This window comes from Tamandua tetradactyla, chromosome 19, assembly GCF_023851605.1.
Source record: "Tamandua tetradactyla isolate mTamTet1 chromosome 19, mTamTet1.pri, whole genome shotgun sequence".
Lineage (NCBI taxonomy): Eukaryota > Metazoa > Chordata > Mammalia > Pilosa > Myrmecophagidae > Tamandua > Tamandua tetradactyla.
In genome coordinates, this window is record NC_135345.1 from 57,646,580 (window position 1) to 57,668,377 (window position 21,798).

Sequence of the window (21,798 nt, forward strand, 5' to 3'; positions counted from 1 at the left end):
GATTGTGAATAATGTGGCTATGAACATCTATGTGCAGATGTCTGTCTGTATCGTTGATTTTAGCTCTTCTGTGTATATACCAAGTAGTGCTATTGTTGGTCATAGGGCAACTCGAGATTCAGTTTCCTAAGGAACTGCCAAACAGTCTTCCGTAGTGTCTGCACTATTGTGCATTTCTACCAGCAGTGCTTAAGTGTCCCAGATTCTCCACATCCTCGCCAACATTTATAGTTTCCTTATTGTTTAATAGCCATTCTTACAGGTGAAAGGTGGTAGTTCATTGTAGTCTTGATCTGCATTTCCCTTATAGCCGGTGAAAATGAGCATCTCTTCATGTGCTTTTGAGCCATCTGTATTTGCTCTTCAGAAAAATACCTATTCATATCTTTAGCCCATTTTATATTTGGATTGTTTGTTCTTTTGTTGTTGAGTTGTATGATTTCTTTGTATGTACAGAAAATCAAACTTTTGTCTGATATGCGATTTCCAAATATTTTCTCCGTATGAGTTGGCTGCCTCTTCACCTTGTTGGCAAAGACTTTTGAGGTTCAGAAGCATTTGATTTTGAGGAGTTCCCATTTATCTATTTTTCCTTTTGTTGCTTGTGCTTTGGGTGTAAAGTTTAAGAAGCTACCTCCAATTACTAAGTCTTGAAAGTGTTTCCCTACATTTTCTTCTAGGGGCTTTATGGTGCTAGTTCTTATATTTAGGTGTTTCATTCACTTTGAGTTAATTTTTGTGTAGGGTGTAAGGTACGGGTCCTCTTTCATTCTATTGGCTATTGATATCCAGTTTTTCCATGCCCAGTTATTGAAGAGACTGTTTTGTTCCAGTCCAGAGGATTTGGGGGCCTTGTCAAAAATCAGTTGACCATAGATTTGGTGGTCTATTTCTGCACTCTCAGTTCAATTCCATTGGTCAATGCTTCTGTCTTTGTGCCAGTACCATGCTGTTTTCACCACTCTGGCTTTATAATAGGTTTTAAAGTTAGGAAGTTTTAATCCTCCCACTTCTTCTTTTTTTAGGATGCTTTTAGCTATTTAGGGTCTCTTTCCCTTCCAGATGAATTTGGTAGTTAGCTTTTCCAAATCTTCAAAGTATGTTGTTGGAATTTTGATTGGTAGTGTGTTGAATCCATATATCAATTTGGGGAGAATTGACATCTTACCTCTATTTAGCCTTCCTATCCATGAGCAGGGAATGTCTTTCCACCTATTTAAATCTCCTTTGATTTCTTTTAGCAATATTACTTAGTTTCTGTGTACGAGTCCTTTACGTCTGTAGACAAGTTCATTCCTAAGTATTTGATTCTTTTAGTTGCCATTTTGAATGGAATTTTTTCCTTTACTGACTCCTCAGGTAGGTCATTGCTTGTGTATAGAAATATTACTGATATCTGCACCTTAATTTTATATCCCGCCACCTTGCTGAATTTGTTTATTAGCTCAAGTGACTTTGCTGTAGATTTCTCAGGATCTTCCAAGTAAAGTATCATATCATCTGCAAATAATGAGAGTTTTACTTCTTCCTTTCCAATTTGGATGCCTTTTAGTTCTTTGTCCTGTCTGATTGCTCTAGCTAGAACTTCTAGCACAATGTTGAATAATAGTGGTGACAGTGGGCATTCCTTGTCCTTTACCTGATCTTAGGGGGAAGGCTTTCAGTCTCTCTCCTTTGATTATGATGCTGGCTGTCGGTTTTTCATATATTCCCTTTATCATGTTGGCGTAGTTACCTTGGATTCCTGTCTTTTGGAGTGTTTTTATTGGAAAAGAATGCTGAATTTTGTTGAATGCTTTTTCAGCATCACTCGAGATGATCATGTAATTTTTCCTTTTTGACTTGTTAATGTGCTGAATTACATTAATTGATTTTCTTGTGATGAATCATCATCATTCCTGATATAAACCCCACATGGTCATAGTGTATAATTCTTTTAATGTGTTGTTGAATTTGATTTGCTTATATTTTATTGAGAATTTTTGCATCTATGTTCATTAAGGAGAATGGCCTGTAGTTTTCCTTTCATGTAGCATCTTTACCTGATTTTGGTATTAAAATGATATTAGCATCATAAAATGAGTTAGGTAGAGTTCCTTTTTCCTCAATTTTTTGGAAAAGTTTGAGCAGGATTGGTGTTAGTTCTTTCTGGAATGTTTGATAAAATTCCCCTGTGAAGCCATCTGGCCCTGTGCTTTTCTTTGTAGGAAGATTTTTGACGACTGATTGAATCGCTTTATGATTGTTTATTCAGATCTTCTATTTCTTCCTGAGTCACTGTAGCTTGTTTGTGTGTCTCCAGGAATTGTCCATTTCATCTAAGTTGTCTAGATTGTTGACGTATGGTTCATAGTATCTTCTTCTGAGTTCTTTTATTTCTTCAGGGTCTGTGGCAACGCACCCCTTCTCATTTCTGATTTTGTTTATTTGCATCCTCTCTCTTTTATTCTTTGTCGGTCTTTCTAGAGGCCCATCAATTTTACTGATTTTCTCCAAGAACCAGCTTTTGGTTTTATTGATTCTTTCTGTTGTTCTTCTGTTCTCCAATTCATTCATTTCTGCTTTAATTTTTGTTATTTCTCTTCTCCTATTTACTTTGGGGTTAGTTTGCTATTCTTTCTCAAGTTCCTCCAGGTTTGCTGTTAAGTCCTCGATTTTTGCTCTTTCTTATTTTTTTAATATAGGCATTTAAGGTAATAAATTTCCATCTCAGCATAGCCTTAGCCACATCCCATAAGTTCTGATAAGTTGTATTTTCATTTTCATTCATCTCCATATAGCTGCTGATTTCTCTAGCAATTTCTTCATTGACCCAGTGGTTGTTTAAGAGTGTGTTATTTAATCTCCATATATTTGTGAATGTTCTCATTCTTTGGTGGTTATTGAGATCCAGCTTCGTCCCATTGTGATCAGAGAAAGTGCTTTGAATAATTTCAATATTTTTAAATTTATAAAGACCATTCTTTGCCCCAGCATATGATCTATCCTGGAGAATGTTCCATGAACACTAAAGAAGAATGTATAAACTTGTGCTTTGGGGTGCAGTGACCTATATATGTCTGTTAGGTCTAATTCATTTATGAAGGTATTTAGCTTCTCTATTTCCTTGTTGATCTTCTGTCTGGGTTTTCTGTCTATGGAGGAGAGTGATGTCTGGAAGTCTCCTACTATTATTGTTGAAGCATCTGTTGCTCCCTTCAGTTTTGCCAATGTCTGTCTCATGTACTTTGGAGCTCCTTGATTGGGGGCATAAACATTTATGATTGTTATATCTTCTTGGAGATGATGAATTTACTTTTTTAATGTTATTACCTAATACGTGAAAAACAAACAAAAAGCTCATCTTGAAACTGGATAAAACTTGTTTGCTTATTTGAACTTGTCTTCTTGATAGTAAGTAATTTGTGATGTACAGTGTAGACCTTATTACCCAAATCTGGAATCATTTATCTTAGCGTCACCTTAGAATTAACCTTGGTGTTAAAAATAGCCAGGAGAATAGTTTGTGTGGCAAAACAGCCAGGGCTTTTAAAAGAAATTGTAGTTTTCAGGGAGGAGGACCAGCGCTTTGTAGGTATCTCTTCCTCCACCTGTATTCCTATCCTGGGTTGCGAGTTATAGGGAGTCAGAGGCTTGAGGAAGTATGATTTTAGTGTTCCAGACCCAGACCAGCAGGGTGGGTAGTTATGTGTGAATGTTCTGCACTGACTACCATCTCAGGTGGGCTCCTCTGGACTTGTTATAATTGCTGTTGCTTTTTCACTCTACACATAAAGAAAAATTCAGACAGCCCAAAAGTCTTTCAATCTCCTAAAGATACTCTGTTAACTTTGGCTGTACAGTAGTGTATATGTATATATACACTATATATATATTCCCCTCCCCACAATTTTAGGTTTTTATTTCTAGCTGCTCTAAGGTACTGGAGACTAAAAGAAATATCAGTGTGATGATTCAGCAATCATATTTATTCATTAAACCCGGCCTTCTCCTTTGTAGAGTTGAGTATGTTTTAACTCTTGGAATATCTGATGATTTACATATGATATATGTGAATTATGTTAACTGAAATCCCATTCACAGTTGATAATCATTTCTTATATTGGAATGTATGATTTTATAGTGTGTTTCCAATTTTTTTTAGGGGCTATGGGAGAAGTTTTTTTCTTTTAATTTCTTTTTCTGTTGCAGATGTTCTAAATGATCATGGTGATGAATACACAGCTGTGTGATGATGAAAAATAAATAAAAGAAAGGGCCAGCTTTTTTTTTTTCCCCTAGATGGTGCTTTAATGTATATTCTTAAATTCACTGCAGGTATCAATTCAATTGTGGCCATTGCGTCATATACTGGATACAATCAAGAAGACTCTGTTATTATGAATCGTTCAGCTGTAGACCGAGGTTTTTTCAGGTCAGCTTTTTATAAAATTTGTCAAAACATGGATACAGTGGGAATGCCAATTTTTCAAATCCAAAAAGCTTTTTAAACATAGGTTTGATTTGCATATATAGAACATTTTGGTGGTCTTGAAGGTCAGGCTAGAATTAAATTTTTATCTGAGTGCAGAGAAATTTTTTTCTGTTAAAATATTAAGTCTTTTGCATTCATGAAGTTTCATGAGTGTCAAAGTGATGCTTGCTTTATGTGGCTGCCTGTACACAGTTCAGTGTGGTAGTAAAGTCAGTCCTACTCCAGAAAGCAGAAGTCCTGAAATGATCACAAATAGTTGAAGGCACTGCCCCTTGAATCTCTCAGGATTGTCAGATGCTGATATTTTGAGTCTTTTTTTACTTGTTTTTATATTTTGTAAGCAAATATGTTCTTGCATTTAGGTAATATAGAAAATTCTAAAGAAGAAATAAAATTAAACCCATTATCTTAGAACCATCATAAATATTTAATGTTAAAATTATGATGTTTTATAATTTTATACATTATAAAACTCTCACTCTCTTTTCTATTATTCCTCAGTTTGAGTGTGGTATTGACAAATTGATCTCAAATCCATGGCATATTAAGGTTAGTTAAAAAACTGAAATTCAGAAGAGAGAATGGATTTTTTTCCCCTCTGTATTTTCAGGGAACAGGACTAGGACCAATAGTTAGATATAGGTTGATATTGAAAATTCCTCACTGGGAATGTTCAAATAGATTCTGGGTGACCATCTTTGAGGGTTGCTATTGAAGAGATTATTGCATTGGACAGTGTGTTGGATGCAGTGACCTTAGGTCTCTCTCTGTTCCCACATATTATTCCAGCTATGTTAAGGTTATAGGTCAAATACTACATGTGTAGCCAATGTGATAGCATTTAGGATTTACCGTCACCCTTAATACAGTTATCCTTTGCCCCAGATTCACAGTTAAAATGTTTTTCACATATCAATGAAATTAACTTTTTTTTAAACTAAATCCTAAGCCCTTTTATAAAGGTAAATAGAAATTAACTTTAGAACCATGTATTTTTAGGTCTGTTTTCTATCGTTCTTACAAAGAACAGGAGTCTAAAAAAGGATTTGACCAGGAAGAGGTGTTTGAGAAGCCTACACGTGAAACATGCCAGGGTAAGTGATACTGACATTTAAATTATGAAGTTCAAAGTTAACTTAGTCTGGCTTTCCTAGTTAATTTTGCTGGATTTTATTATTGCCTCTATGCACCCCCCCCCATACAGAAATATACTTTCTTGTCATTCGTAGAATTCATCTTTAAGAAATTATGTATTTTAGTTAAAAATATTTGTGCTAGGAATGGACTTTCTGTAGACTTTCTCTCCTGGTAGGTCCTGCATAGTGAAAGATAATTTAAGACATCAGATAGGCCACGTGATTTCATGGGACGCACCTCACAATCCCATTCTCACTTGTGTTATGTCCCTAAATTTATACATTTGCATGGGAACTCTGTTGTTCCCCAGATTGGCTAATATATGTAGTTTGATTGTAATATTTGTTCAGGTGCAGCATTTGTAAACAATTAAATATAAATAATGGAAGAATAGCTGGCATTTGTTATTTCTACTGGTAAATTCAAATTTTTATTTTTATTTTCTAGTTATTTATTTTCACAGATACTTCAGTACTTACATATACAGTAGGATTGATGGGGATGACCCTGGAAGGTGGGGTATCTGCTATAGTTTTGACATCTAATAGCCTTGTATGAAGTAAAGTGTGTTTTGTGTCCGTAGGGTAATTTCCTTTAGGCTAAAATTTCCTTTAGGCTGTTTTCCTGTAACTCCTTTTCCAGTGGGTGGTTCTATATAGTAATGAATTGATATACAGTGGAGTTAAGATTATATAAAGTGAAGTTCAAAATTTCTGTGGGAAGAAATAATATAATAATAATGTAGCAGTCAGTAGATGGTAACACATTTATTTATTCAAAGCCACCCAGTAAATGTTTGTCATGGAAACACTTTATTTTCCAGTGCCCAATCCAGTGTCTTTTTTTCTTTATACTATGAGTGGTATATAATAGTTGGAATAAAGGCGTAAGTTATAGATTTCCTATGAACTTCTCTCTGACTTGGACTGAATCAAATATGTGGTTTTTAAGTCTTTGTTGGGGATTATGTGACAACTTTTATACCATTTCAAAAAATTCCATGTCTGTTACCTTGTAGGTATGAGGCATGCCATTTATGACAAGCTGGATGATGATGGTTTGATAGCTCCTGGGGTTCGTGTATCAGGAGATGATGTTATTATAGGCAAAACAGTCACCTTGCCTGAAAATGAAGATGAATTGGAGAGCACTAATAGACGCTATACCAAGAGAGACTGTAGTACTTTTCTCAGAACTAGTGAGACGGGTATTGTGGATCAGGTTATGGTGACTCTGAACCAGGAAGGATATAAATTTTGTAAAATAAGGGTGAGTATAGCTGTGTTGATGGAGCTATTTTGGAGATGTAAAACCATGAAGACTCAGCTAATCGATTTTTGTATGACTTCAGGTACGCTCTGTTAGAATTCCACAGATTGGAGACAAATTTGCTAGTCGACATGGTCAAAAGGGAACTTGTGGTATCCAGTATAGACAAGAGGTAGGTATTTTTTTTCATCTCCCTCACCCTAGCCCAAAGTTTTGTTGAACATTTTATTAGATCAGTTTTGCTTTAACTTAAGATCCCAATGGTGATAAAGGCTTAACTTTGCAATTTTAGAGTTGAATAAGTATATGAACATACCATGTTGAGTACAATTTAGGATATACAAAAGTTCAGGTGAAATCTGTTCTAGTTTTTTGGTCTATAGCTAAAAGTAAGAGATTTGAGTGTCTCTTTTTAAAATTATCTTACAGGATATGCCTTTTACTTGTGAAGGTATCACCCCTGATATCATCATAAATCCCCATGCCATCCCTTCTCGTATGACTATTGGTCACTTGATTGAATGTCTTCAAGGGAAGGTAAGAGATTTTCTTTAGAATTATATATAGGTTGGTTCTAAATTGAAACAGGCTACTTTGGAAAGGCTAGTAAGATATTTATTTTTCTGCTTTCATAATTGGTTATGATTATGACTTTTTTTCTGGTTTTTTTTTGTTTTTTTAATTTTCAAAGTTATGTCTAGATCAGAAGTTTGTAAAATGTGTTACATCCAACCTCAGCCAACATACATATCTAGTCATCCTTTTGACTGGTTCTTTTCCGCAGATGAAGAGTGAATTCACTAGTAGTTAGCTCAGTGTGAGCTTAATTATTTTATAGGTGTACATCTTTTCAGTGTAGGTTCTCTATTCTGATGGATTGTTAAGATAGAATGGCCACAGCCTAAAACAAGAATGGCTTAATTTTAGGGTATTAAAATGTCCATTTTACTTGAGCTGTAGGAAATATTTGGGAATTTCATTCTTTTGTGTTTCCGATGAATCGTTTCCTATTTTTGAAAGCTTATTACCAAGTTGTTTTTATTTTTAGGTAAATTAGTTTGTTATAAACATTTTGTGTAAGATATTAATAAAATTAACCTTAGGATATGACTGTTTCCATAACATGGATTTTAAGTTCAAATTTTTTTCCTTGAGTGTATTTTTATTGATATGTAATTGCTAAGGAAAGAGAGAAGGAAGAAGCATTTTAAAGAATATTTTGTTTTTTAAAGGTATCAGCTAACAAGGGTGAAATTGGTGATGCCACTCCATTTAATGATGCTGTTAATGTGCAGAAGATTTCTAATCTTTTATCTGACTATGGCTATCATCTCAGAGGAAATGAGGTATGTTTGCTTTTACATTAGTAATTTGTTGCTTATATTGCTTTTTGTATGTGTGTAGTTAAAAAAAAATTAAGTCTTTTGAAGCATAACGTGCTTGAAATATGTGCACAAGTTTTATTTTCAACTTGATGCATTTTCAAAGTGAACACACTTGTGTGCTTAGCACCCAGATCAAGAAAAGAAAATTACTAGAACCCTTTTAGATCTAGAAGCCTTCATGTGTGCCATCTTCCAGTCACTGCCTTCCCCCACAAGGAACCATTATCTTCACTTCTGAAATTAGTTTTAAAAATTTGTATATAAATGAAATCATATGGTACATGTACATATATTCTTTGATTTCAGGAATTTATTTTATCTAATATTACTATAGCTAATATGTACATATATTCTTTGAACTTGTATAATATTTTATTAAACAATAAATATTGTGTCTGTTTCAGGTCCTGTACAATGGGTTCACTGGTCGAAAAATCACATCACAAATTTTTATTGGCCCCACTTATTACCAGCGTTTGAAGCATATGGTGGATGATAAGATTCATTCTCGTGCTAGAGGACCTATTCAGATTCTTAACAGACAGCCTATGGAGGGTAGATCACGGTAAGAGTGCTGCAGCATCAGTCACCACCACCATCACCACTATTTTGGAAAATGTTTTTCCACATTTTCACTTTTATTATGGAAAGTATAGATCAACATAATAAACCCCCCATGTCCCTGTCATCCCCTTTCAACAATTATCAACTCATGGCCAATATTGTTTCATCCATATCTTCTCTCCTACTAACCCCAGATTATTTTTTTTCTTTAAATTTTTTTATTTTTAAATTAAAAAATGAATATGAACAAAGAAAAAAACATTCTTAACATATGATCGTTCCATTCTACCCAGATTATTTTTTAATTTTTATTTGCTTATTTATAATTTTTTTACATGGGCAGGCACTGGGAATTGAACCTGGGTCTCCAGCATGGCAGGCAAGAATTCTGCCACTGAGCCACTGTTGGACCGCCCCCCAAATTATTTTTAAGCAGAGTGTGTGTGTGTGTATGTATATATGTTCTTTATAAAGAGTTGTTCTCAAATTTTTTGATCACAGTCCTCAAAGAACATTATGTGTTAACATCTATTGATATTTATCAATTAGAAATTAAAACTGAGAAATTTTAAATATTTATTAAAAATAACACTAAGAAATTAATAATACATTTATTAAATAACATGTTAACATTACAGGATAACATAGCACCATTTTAAATGAAAATAAGTATATTTTCTACATAAAAATATTTAGTGAGAATAACATTGGTTTGCATTTTAGTGAATCTCTAATGAGCTGATTTACTTGAAGATGGTTGAATTCTTTTTTTTTTTTTAAATATTTTTATTGATAAAACTTAACCTACAGTTGAAATGATATATCAGATAAAGGTCTAATATCCAGAATATGTAAAGAGATTGTTCAACTTAACAACAAAAAGACAAATAACCCAATTACAAAGTGGGCAAAAGACATGAACAGACACTTCTCAGAAGAAGAAATACAAATAAATACAAATGGCCAAAAGGCACATGAAAAGATGCTCAGTTCAACTTCCTTGGCCATTAGGGAAATGCAAATCAAAACCACAATGATATATCATCTCACACCCATTAGAATGCCCATTATTAATAAAACAGAAAACAAGTGCTGGAGAGGATGTGGAGAAAGAGGCACACTTATCCAGAGTTGGTGGTAATGTAAAATGGTACAACCGCTGTGGAAGGCAGCTTGGTGATTCCTCAGGAATCTAAGTATAGAATTGCCATATGACCTGGCAATACCATTGCTAGGTATCTACTCAGAGGACACGAGGGCAAGGACACAGACGGACATTTGCACACCAATGTTTATAGCAGCATTATTTACAATTGCCAAGAGATGGAATCAGCCCAAATGTCCATCAACAGACGAGTGGCTAGACAAGCTGTGTTATATACATATGATAGACTATTATGCAGCTGTAAGACAGAATAAAGTTATGAAGTATGTAACAACATGGATGAATCTTGAGGACATTATACTAAATGAGATTAGCCAGAAACAAAAGGACAAATAATGTATGGTCTCACTGATATGAACTAACATTAGTGAATGAACTTGGAGAATTTCAGTTAAGAACAGAGACCATCAGGAGATAGAAATAGAGTAGATATTGGAGAATTGAAGCTGAAGGGATACAGATTGTGCAACAGGATTGATTGTAAAAATTCAGAAATGGGTAGCACAATACTACTTAACTGTAATACAGTAATGTTAGAACACTGAATGAGGTTGAATGTGAGAATGGTAGAGGGAGGAGGGCTGGGGGCACAAATGAAGTCAAGAGGAAAGATATATGATAAAGACTGAGATGGTATAATCTAGGAATGCCTGGAGTGTACAATGATAGTGACTAAATGTACAAATTAAAAAATGTTTTTGCATGAGGACGAACAAAGGAATGTCAATATTGCAGGGTGTTGAAAATAGATGGTAGTTCATAATTTAAAACTTTAACTTATGTGTGAGCAAAAAACGCTTATTTGGTAAAAAAAAACCCTTACAAGCATGTTATACATGGTGTACAGTCAGTGGCTCACAATATCATCATACAGTTGTGTATTCATCAACATGATCAGTTGTGTATTCATCACCATGATCATTGTTTTGAACATTTGCATCACTCCAGAAAAATAAAGAAAAAGCTCATACATACCATACCCCTTACCCCTCTGTCTCACTGACTGCTAGTATTCCCATCTACCTAATTTATTTTAACCTTTGTCCCCTTATTATTTGTTTAGTTTTATTTTTAAAATATTTTTATTGTAAAAACTTAACATACAAACATACACACATTCTTGACATACAAACATTCCATACATGGTGTACAATCAGTGGCTCACAATATCATCACATAGTTTGTATTCATCACTATGATCGTTTGTTTTGAACATTTGCATCACTCCAGCAAAAGAAATAAAAAGCTCATACATATCATACCCCTTACCCCTCCCTCTCGTTGACCACTGGTATTTCCATTTACCCACTTTATTTTAACCTTTGTGCCCCCTATCATTTGTTTATTTTTTATCCATAATTTTTACTCATCTGTCCATACCCTAAGTAAAAGGAGCATCAGACACAAGGTTTTCACAATCACACAGTCACATTGTAAAAGGTCTTATATAATCATCTTCAAGAAACAAGGTTCCTTGAACACAGCTCTACAGTTTCAGGTACTTCCTGAAGTCACTCCGATACACCACAAACTTAAAAGGGATATCTATATAATGCAGAAGAATAACCTCCAGGATAAACTCTCAACTCTGTTTGAAATCTCTCAGCCATGGAAACTTTATTTTGTCTCATTTCTCTCCCCACTTTTGTTCAAGAAGGTTTTCTCAATCCCTTAATGCTGGGTTCTGGCTCATCCCAGGATTTCTGTCCCACACTGCCAGGGAGATGTACACCCCTGGGAGTTATGTCCACGTAGTGGGGGAGGGCAGTGTGTTTACCTGCTGAGTTGGCTTAGAGAGAGAGGCCACATCTGAGCAACAAAAGAGGTTCACTAGGGGGTGACTTTTAGGCCCATTTTTTTTTTAATATTTATTATTATAAATTATAACTTATAATTAACAAGTTATAATTTATTATTGATTATAACGTAACATACAAACATATAAACATTCTTAACATATAAACATTCCATACATGGTGTACAATCAGTGGCTTACAATATCATCACATAGTTGTGTATTCATCACCATGATCATTTTTTAGAACAGAAAAAAAAAAAAAAGGAAAAAACTCGTATGTACCATACCCCTTACCCTTCGCTCTCATTGACTACTAGCATTTCCATCTACCCAAATTATTTTAACCTTTGTTCCCCCTATTTTTAACTTTTATCCATATTTTTTACTCCTCTCTCTTAGGCCTAATTTTAAGTAGGCTTAGTCTATCCTTGTTAGGAATAAATTTCATAGGGGCAAACCCCAGGATTGAGGGCTTGTCCTCACTGCTTGTGAGAATATCAGAAATTCTCCAAATGGGGAAGTTGAATATTTTCTCCTTTCTCCCCATTCCACCCAGGGGACTTTGCAAATCCTTGTTGATTCACTGTGACAGTTGAATTCTTATATCTGCTTCTAAAATAAAATTGCATTGTGGTATTTTATCTTGGTTGACTTAATAGAGGAAAATCTGAGCTCACACACATACGTGGTTGGAAAAGGGAGGAATATTATAATAACCTTTTCAGATAATTGTTGGGTATTATTCTTTGAGGCTACAGCAAAACTTGACAAATAATAGTTCCTAAAGGTTAGCCTTGATATGGAATCTGAAGCTGTATTATTGAACTTTTTGTACTTACTTTTTAAAAATAATCCATGGTCTGTCTAGCATTCTGAATGGATATTTTACCTTGGCATAATTTTGTAATGGGTCATTTTCAGATGTTGATATATGTCATTATACAGAAAAAATATCAGATTTGTTAATATCACTACCATCATCAGAGAAATCTTTAAATATTGGAAAATTCTCATGCCCAAGGTGGGTACAGATTTTCTAAAATTGTTTTTGTTTGAAAACTCAGATTTTATCATTACCAGTTTTAAATTGTATTCCTTGCAGTGAAAGGTGACTTTGCTCATTTTCAGAAAAATGCTGAATGCAAATACCTTTGCTCTGTTGGTGCAGAAGTGACTGAATAAAACTGCTGGCACCTTAGCATAAATCAAGGCAATGAAACCACACTTTAGTAGTAGTCACTGTCTTCACAGCTACACATTCCCAGTTTCACTTAAGAACAACCTTATGAATCAGTAAAAATTATGCATTTTATTAAGATTTGACCCTTCAGTAAATTTCAGTTACCACATTTGTTCTGTCAGTTATTTTTTCCTAAGTAAAAAGATACTCCATGAAAAAGTCACCATTGCAGAATCATCTTTTTTAAGACAACCATCTTCAGTATACAGGAGGGCTTTATGAGAACTTATCATTTTGTAATAGAATGTTAAAAAAATATTTACTGAAGGGTCAAATGTTAATAAAATGCATAATTTTTACTGCTTCATAAGGCTGTTCTTAAGTGAAACCGGGAATGTGTAGCAGTGAACACTGTGACTACTTCTAAGGTTTGGTTCTATTACCTTGATTTATACCAGCAGTTTTATTCAGTCATTTCTGTACCAACAGAGCAAGTGTCAATACAGTGAAAGACAAATAATGTGTTGGTAATATTAAAAATAGTTTGGCCCTCCTGGGGTACGCAGACCACACTTTAAAAACTACTGCTGTAAAAGATTTAAAAAGAAACAAGAAAGAACTCCTAATCTTAGTACCATTATAAATCCTTAATATTATTAAATAGCCAGTGTTCAAATTTCCTTGGTTATCACATACATTTTATGACCTTAGTCCTTGTTTTTTTTTTTAATTTATACGTTCCTCTGCAACTTTTTCTTTTCTCCTGCAATTTATTTATTGAAGAAACTGACTTGTTTATCCTGCTGGGCTTTACAGTTTGGACTGTGCTGAGTGCATTGCTGTAGTGTTTATAACATCTTCTGTCCCCTATTTTTTTTCTGTCCCCTATTTTTTTTTTTTTTTACAAATGGCTAATTAGATATAGTGGTTTAATGAGATTTATGGTTTTAGTTTTAGGGGGCAGTAATACTTCATAGGAAGTAATATGTACTTCCAATTCCTGGTTGTTTCTCTTTTTGTTATTTTAGCTGTAATGATCATTGCCTAAGGTCCTTAATTAAATAGTGATTGCCAAATGGTGAGATTCTAATTTTATCATTCTTTTTTCATCTGTTCACTGGAATAATTTATAGAGATGAACTTAGTTTCCTCAACTGTTTGGTTACCTGATGATATAGTTTTGCTTGGTCTTTTTCCCTTTACTTAACCATTTTGCAATATAATGAGTTGGTTCTCTAGCATCCTCCAATGGTGACCAATGATATTTTTGTTTTTTGGTAATACCATAATAATCTCATTGATTTAAACATATCTATGCATTTTGTTTATTAAATACATTAAGGAGACCATCACCATCCCCTTGCCTGGTCACTTGAGCAATGCATTTCCCTTATCTATTGGGGAAATTCTGTATTCATTAAGCCATTTCCATTACTTTTGCCAGCATACATTGATCATTCAGACTGGACTGCAGTCATTGAGAAACTGCTCTATTTAGATTGATCATTTTATTATTCATTTTGAGCATAGAGTTGAATTCTGGTAAGTTAAATGCTAGTGTGATGAAACTCCAGTTTGTACATCATTGTATTTTATAAAGAAAATAATATGTTCTCCTTGAGAATCTAATGCATCTGCTGCATTTGGGGGACCTTTTAGTTCATATCACGTAGTTGTAGACTTCTCCCCTCCCACAGTATAGAGAGAATGCTAGGGTATAAAAATTAGAGCCTAGTTCTCCTTCACTATTATGATGCTTTTACCTTTGCCATTAGTTAAGGTAGTGCTGGTAATAGAAAATAAGCACAAAATAATCTGTTCTTTTTTCCTTAACAGTGATGGTGGCCTGCGTTTTGGAGAAATGGAACGAGATTGTCAGATTGCCCATGGAGCAGCTCAGTTTTTAAGGGAAAGGTTGTTTGAGGCATCAGATCCATATCAGGTTCACGTTTGCAATCTTTGTGGAATAATGGCAATTGCTAACACCAGGACCCATACATATGAATGCAGGGGTTGCCGGAATAAAACTCAGGTATGTACAGTCTTTATTGGCAGTTGGTGGTATTTGCTTATAATGTAATCATGTTGATCTAATCATCCAGGCAGATTAGCGTGGTGAAGCAGATTGGCATTTTCACAATTTTGATAAGACACCTATGAAAGATTTCTAGTTTTAAGTGAGAAAAAAGTTATAAAATAATTTAAGTTTTCTAAAAACCGGTTTAAGTTTTATCATGGCAGTTTCTCTAAACTGTTGATGTTTTGGAAATAAGACAGCCTTGTACAAGGAGTTTTTAAATAGTGAGTGAGTATTTCTTAAGCTTTTTCACTGAAGAGGGTGAATATAAATTAGGTCTGGCTGAAATGTTGAAACACCAAAGGAGAAAGGACAACCATTAGCCAAGGTAGCAGGGTGAGTGTTACCAGCCCACTCATTTATTCATCATCTATAGTACTAAGGCTTTTACCTTTTTCTGGGGTAAAGAAGTGGGATCACTTCATAAGCTCCTAATTACTATTTGTTTTTTCTTTCCAGATTTCTTTGGTGAGAATGCCTTATGCGTGTAAACTGTTATTTCAAGAACTTATGTCTATGAGTATTGCACCCCGAATGATGAGTGTTTAGCTCTTTTAAACAATTCTTAGTAAGATACTTGTAAATATCTTTTATGTTTTGTTTCTATGATACAGTTTAAAAAAAAAACAACACAATAGGTATTACTTTACGAAAAAGCATTTTATTTGTTTTGTTTAATGATATGCATGCTTTTCTTTTGTAAATATACAATAATAAATTTTTTTAGACAGTCTTGATGTATTGTCTTTATTTTGTATATCTCTTTAAACCAATGAGTACAACTAAAGTGTTAGTGTATTGGAATTAAAGAAACTGGTTATTAGACAAGAGCAGAAGTTGTAGTTATCCATGACTAACTAAGCTGTGCAGACTGATATATTTGCAGGTTTATAACTCAGCACCTTCACCTGTTTACAAAAAGAAAAAAGTAAAATTCAGTTAAAATTTAATTAATTTTCAGATAACACTGTTCCCAAACAATGAAGAAGTTAATGTGAGGATAAAGAATATATGAGTAACTGTTAAAGTGACGCAGGTTGAGTGCTCTGTGGAATCTGAGCTATATGATTTAGATGTGGGAGACAATTTTGCTGTACTGGTCTATGCATAGGAGATGGACCTTATAACTGGAAGAGCGCATTTCTCAAATTAGGAAGTTGAGGTCCAGAGAGGTTAAGTAACTTTCCTGTGTCATTCAGTTCTGATTCAAGAATTGGAATGCTTAATGGCAGAGCCGAGACTCAAACACATTATTCAGTTGTTAGCAATGTTCTCATTGCATGGCTTTCAACATCTTGGCTTGAAGAGAATCTGACCAAGCAGATCTTTACTTGGTATTTCCTTTTATATTACAGCTGAATGACCCTCACAGTGGAATGGTCTGACAAATGCTGAAAATAAATTCTGCTCTTATTTTGGGATTAAGTGAAAGCCAAGTCAGACATCAGTTTAATAGAACTATATAAATGTAAAGTAACATTACCATGACAGCATCACAATGTGTGCTTAAGAGGAAGCCTTTTGGCAGTGAAGTGGAGGTGGAACAGAATTAGGAACTTGCCATTAGACTCTTCTGTTTTTTTCTTATAAAAGTTCAGAGTGAATGACTAGAATTGCTTACATACATTTCCCTTTAAATGAGAATTTAAAAAATAGTCACAATACAAAGGCGAAAATGCTGTGTAGATAGAAAGTTATGGGAGATACAAGCCATTCCAGTCAAGTTTGAGTTTTGAATTTTAATTATATATATATATCAGGTGAAAGCCTCTAAGTCATATAATGGCATTCTATCACCCATCGAAGTGTTCTCTTGGAGTCACGTGCTCTACATTTTGATAGCATCCTTAATGCCACTGTGGATTGCTAACATTACAGAAATTCATTAATAGCTATGTTTGTTACTTTCATACTTAGTTCTGGTCTTTATTAAGCAAAAGTATTAGTCTTCTAAATGGCTGTGAGATTTATTCCATACCTTTTTTCACTGGTATTTCATGTAAGGAATCAACTACTGTAATTTTTGCTGATGCTGAAGCCTGTCCTTGTGAATTGGATGCATGACACTCATATTCCCCAGCATCATCTTTACTTAGAGGAGATACCTGTGGGAAAACAGGATTTTTTAGTTCTTCTGTGGTAGTCTTCTCTTTTTCCAATGCCTTCAATTAGGTCATTATTACCTAAGTTTCCTAAAATGACCAGGGAATGCATAGTAGAGGTACTGCTAGAAGTAGTGCAGGTCCTGTGCTGAGAGACTTCATAGAAATACCATATTTGGTCTGCCGGAGGTCTGAAGAAATGTCATGGACAACTTCTGATCATATTGCAGAGGTTAAAAACTGGATAGGTAGGTACACATACCCGTTTGAGGGGGACCTTGTTAAGGACATGTAATCTAACTATTCATAGTATCCATGAGTATCAAAAGTCAAGGCAAAAAACTATTTGTGAATTCCTAGGAAAAAAATCTAGTTCCTGTTTATTCATTAGTTATTTCCAAAACATTCAGTAAACTTAAGCTCTTCTTTTAGTTCTCTAAAGGAGGGGCTTCTACTCTGAGACAGGGCTATTCCAAAGGGGGAAGAACTGCTTTAGGATGACAGCATATATTGGGCACCTATGCCAGGCCTGCCTGTGTCTAATGCTGAGAGTGAAATCTGCGCCAGCTCTTAGTACTCACCAGCACCCAGCCAGTTACTTCGTGCTTTTCTGGGCCACCCCGGGTCTGAATGGCCAGGTTGTCCCGGTCACCAGGCAAGAGTTCTGTCCTTTGAACTCCATAGTGACCCCTTCTTACCTGTAAATATAGAACAAAATAGGTTCAGTTCTCTGTACCGAATCAACTCAGAAGTGGTCATGTTCCTAGAACTGCATGGAGTTAAACCCAGCAATTTACTCATGTATTATTTTTTCCTGAATACTTTAAAAATACAGCTCATCTTTGATTTCTTCCTCCCAGTTTCTCTCTCAGCATAATCTATTTTAAATTAATACATTTTTCTGTTTGCCTGGGGAATACACATCACCATACTTTACTGCTACTGACTGCCATTATTCACTTCTGCCCTTGCAAATTCAGCTTCTAGGTATTAGGCTTTTTCTAACTGTCACTCTGTGCTAAATCTTATGCTTGGAAACTCGAACAGGAACGTAAGTCCAGGGGCTCTTCCTGCAGTGGGAAGTAGTAGGTTGAGTCCAAACCCAATACCATCACTTTGTTCTTGAGGGCTAAGGAGTAATCAAATAATTTACTGAAGACCTGAGAGCAAAAACGCCTGTCAAATATGTGCTGCTGTCACTGGTTTCCTATGACAGTACTTGCTGCCTGCACCCTGTACATGTCAAGAGATTCAGAAGGATGGGTTACGAAGAAATTCAGTTTTCTTGGTTTGAGGCCAACAGTGAATACCATCCAATTTTTTCCCCTTGCTTTAAAAGGCAAACTATGTTCATTATATAAACTTTGGAAGATAAATAATTAAGTACCCAGAAGAATAAAGTTTTCCCATAACCCCTCTGTACATATACATTTAGCATAAATTTCTAGATGTGGAATTGCCGAGTCACAAGGGACAAATATTTTAAGGGTTTTGATAATGGTGGCTTTTTAAAAAAAATCAAAGGAGAAGTGAATTAATATTTGTCTATTCCATCCCAGGCTTTTAAAAGGTAAACTGATGTTTATTGACACTACCTTTGTATTTAGAAAAAAGGACTTATAATCCCCCAAAGGTAGTTTCATTTTCATTTTCCTATATAATAAAGCAAATCTTGAGTTAAAAAAAATCAAATCAGAGTATATAAATGTTTTGTTTTACACACTTTATCAGTGTGGCTTCTCCCATATGTGCTCAAGGCCTACTCCCAACATTTGCTGTTAGTAAGCTGTTATTCTAGCTTCAAACCACACTTATGTATCTCAGCTCTATGATGTCAGACCTGGGATTCTGCAAACCATGTGTGATCTAAGCCAACTCCTCCTGCCTTAAACCTCTGATAGCCCTAATCTGAAGAAAAGTTCAGGCAGGAAAAGAAATACCAAGTATTTGGAAGGAATTCCAGGTGTTTTGCCTTCCCTGTAAATACCATTTTTGATTTACAGGGTTAAGTTAGTACGTCTATTTCAGTTCCTTTCTCCATTTCAAAGTATTGCTCCTGGAATTAAATAGGCTAGGGGGTTGCTTTAAAGATCAAAATAATAACCACCGGTAAGGGAAGTTGAGAAAACTCACCAGGCTGTGCCAACCATAAGAATCACTGGAGCTTGAAGTGTTCGGAGACTGCTCTGAATTAGCAGAAATGTTTACCCTATTAATTCTTTGTTGCTAGGAACACTTGAGCCAGAGAGACATGCTATCTTCTTTGAACCTCAGTTGCTTTATTTAACAAATTGGGATTCTAATATTCATTTATATAAAAAAAATTCTGTGCTTAAATTGGATTTGAAACTGATTTTTAAAAAGTTTTATGAATAAAACCAATCAACATACAATGCGAACATTCTTTTTTCATCACATAGTTGAATATTGATCATCATGAACATTTCTTAGAACATTTGCATCAATTCAGAAAAATAAAAAAACAACAAAAAAAATTCATACATACCATACCCCTTACCCCTCCCTTTCATTGATCACTAGCATTACAATCTACTAAATTTATCTTAACATTTGTTCCCCCTATTATTTATTAATTTTAATCCATATATTTTACTCATCTGTCCGTATGGTAGATAAAAGAAGCATCAGACACAAAGTTTCCACAATCACACAGTCACATTGCGAAAGCTATATCATTATACAATCATCTTCAAGAAACATGGCTACTGGAACACAGCTCTACATTTTCAGGCAGTTCCCTCCAGCATCTCCAATATACCTTAACCAAAAAGGTGCTATCTATTTAATGCGTAAGAATAACCTCCAGGATAACCTCTCGACTCTGTTTGGAATCTCTCAGCCATTGACACTTTATTTTGCCTCATTTCTCTCTTCAATGACTTTCCAAGTTTTTTGAAATGGCCCATAGTAAGAAATCCATTTAAAATTATGATCTGGCATATTCGAAAGAGGAGTTTTATGAAATGATATTCGTCCTTATAAATGTGATCCTTAAGATATTTTCTGTTCTGCTTTATCTTTCTCGTTTAAAAGAAAACGCTGTTGTGATTTTAAGACTCACTGATGGGTTATGGGTCTGCAGTTTGAAAAGCATTGTATGTGGCAAGTCACATTATGATGGCAGAGCAAATCAGCAAAGCATAGCAGTTGAAATTTTGCTTGTTTCCGGCAAGTCTAGAAATTTCTTTTTTCAGTTCCTCCTCCCTCCAGTCCCCCACTAGGGTCATCGAATTGACTATATTTAGTCATGGTGCTTTTGAAATGCCCGAGGACAAACCCTCAGCAAAGCTCATGGGCTCTGCCCCCTACAGTCCCAAAGCTTATAGGAAAAGATTCATGAGGCAGATTTATCCCCTTGGTATGTGTGTGCATTAATTGGAATGGGATAGAACAAGGACTGAGGAAATGAGTCTCTGCCAAGATTTGTCAGTAAAGTCCCATGTCCCACGATACTTTGATCACCCTGGCTTCTCATTGTGTAAGCATCCCTAGAGAACTGCAGCAGAGCTTCTTATGGATATTTCTTGGAAATGTTGCATCTCTGCTTCTCCACCCCCTGAACAAACCAGTAGCTTCCAAATAAGCAATGAAGAGCCATCAGTAGCTTTTGCTTTAATGGCCAAGAGGAGCACACACATGGGATGCATTTTGGCTTTTCACTGCTCCCTTTTACAGAAGTTTCAGCTTGTAAAGGATGGTTGCAGTAAACCCATGGGTATTTTCTGGTGTCCTCCTAACTGTAAGCAGATGGTTCTAGTGAGTGTGCCAATCTCAGTGGCCATAGCCCTTTGCCCACATGGGGGAGCCAGAGGTTGGCAGGTGAGCCAACCTGGGGCAGAGTCCTTCTGTGGGATTTTTTACTGGGCAGCAGAGAGAGAGAAAGCCTTTTCTTTCCCCTGAGGTCTTTTTCGGTTGTAATAATTATGTGAGCTTGGAGCTGCCAGTGATAATATCACCCCACTGTGTAGAGGAAGCTTTCTTTTTTTTAAATTTATTTTTTAGAGCAGTTGTAGGTTTACAGAAAAATCATGCAGAAAGGACAGAGTTCCCAATACTTCCGTCCCCTGCCCTACAGTTTTCCCCATACTGTGCATTAGTGTGGTACATTTGTTACAATTGATGAACCAATATTGTTATATTTTCATTATTAACTAAAGTCCATATTTTCATAGGTAGCACTCTTTGTGTTGTACCGTTCCATGGTTGCTTTTTTTCTTTTTTCTTTTTTTTTGGTATTTTTTTTTCCATTTTTTAAAAAAGATTTTTTACATCAATATAGCATAAAGTTTCCTTTTTAAATCACCTTCAAGTATTCAATTCAGTGGTGTTAATTACACATACATTGTTATGCTACTATCAATACTATTCACTGCCAAAACTTTTCCATCACCCCAAACAGAAGCTCTGTACTAATTAAGCCTTCAATCCCCATTCTCCACCCATACATGTGCCCCTGCCAGCCTGTATTCTAATTTCTGACTGTGAATTTGGATATTCTAATTAGTTCATATAAGTGAGATCATACAATATTTGTCCTTTTGTGTCTGGCTTATTTCACTCAGCATTATGTCTTTGAGGGTCACTCATGTTGTAGCATATATAGAGGAAGCTTTCTGAGGTAGAGTT

General features: G+C 35.1%; 2 protein-coding genes across 2 annotated transcripts in view; one reads left to right on the forward strand and one right to left on the reverse strand.

Annotated features, from left to right (window-relative positions):
- The window catches only part of POLR2B (RNA polymerase II subunit B), a 57,361-nt gene extending 41,579 nt beyond the window's left edge, over positions 1 to 15,782 (forward strand). The window contains exons 17-25 of the mRNA XM_077136971.1: positions 4,318 to 4,414; positions 5,474 to 5,568; positions 6,630 to 6,880; positions 6,963 to 7,052; positions 7,310 to 7,417; positions 8,113 to 8,226; positions 8,670 to 8,830; positions 14,809 to 15,004; positions 15,509 to 15,782. Of these exons, the coding sequence (XP_076993086.1) occupies positions 4,318 to 4,414; positions 5,474 to 5,568; positions 6,630 to 6,880; positions 6,963 to 7,052; positions 7,310 to 7,417; positions 8,113 to 8,226; positions 8,670 to 8,830; positions 14,809 to 15,004; positions 15,509 to 15,598 (1,202 nt within the window). The 3' untranslated portion in view covers positions 15,599 to 15,782. The remainder of the gene's footprint in view (positions 1 to 4,317; positions 4,415 to 5,473; positions 5,569 to 6,629; positions 6,881 to 6,962; positions 7,053 to 7,309; positions 7,418 to 8,112; positions 8,227 to 8,669; positions 8,831 to 14,808; positions 15,005 to 15,508) is intronic.
- The window catches only part of IGFBP7 (insulin like growth factor binding protein 7), a 74,303-nt gene continuing 68,193 nt past the window's right edge, over positions 15,689 to 21,798 (reverse strand). The window contains exons 3-5 of the mRNA XM_077136973.1: positions 17,733 to 17,849; positions 17,028 to 17,154; positions 15,689 to 15,957 (exon numbers count right to left, since the gene is read on the reverse strand). Coding sequence (XP_076993088.1) covers positions 15,938 to 15,957; positions 17,028 to 17,154; positions 17,733 to 17,849 — 264 coding nt within the window. The 3' untranslated portion in view covers positions 15,689 to 15,937. The remainder of the gene's footprint in view (positions 15,958 to 17,027; positions 17,155 to 17,732; positions 17,850 to 21,798) is intronic.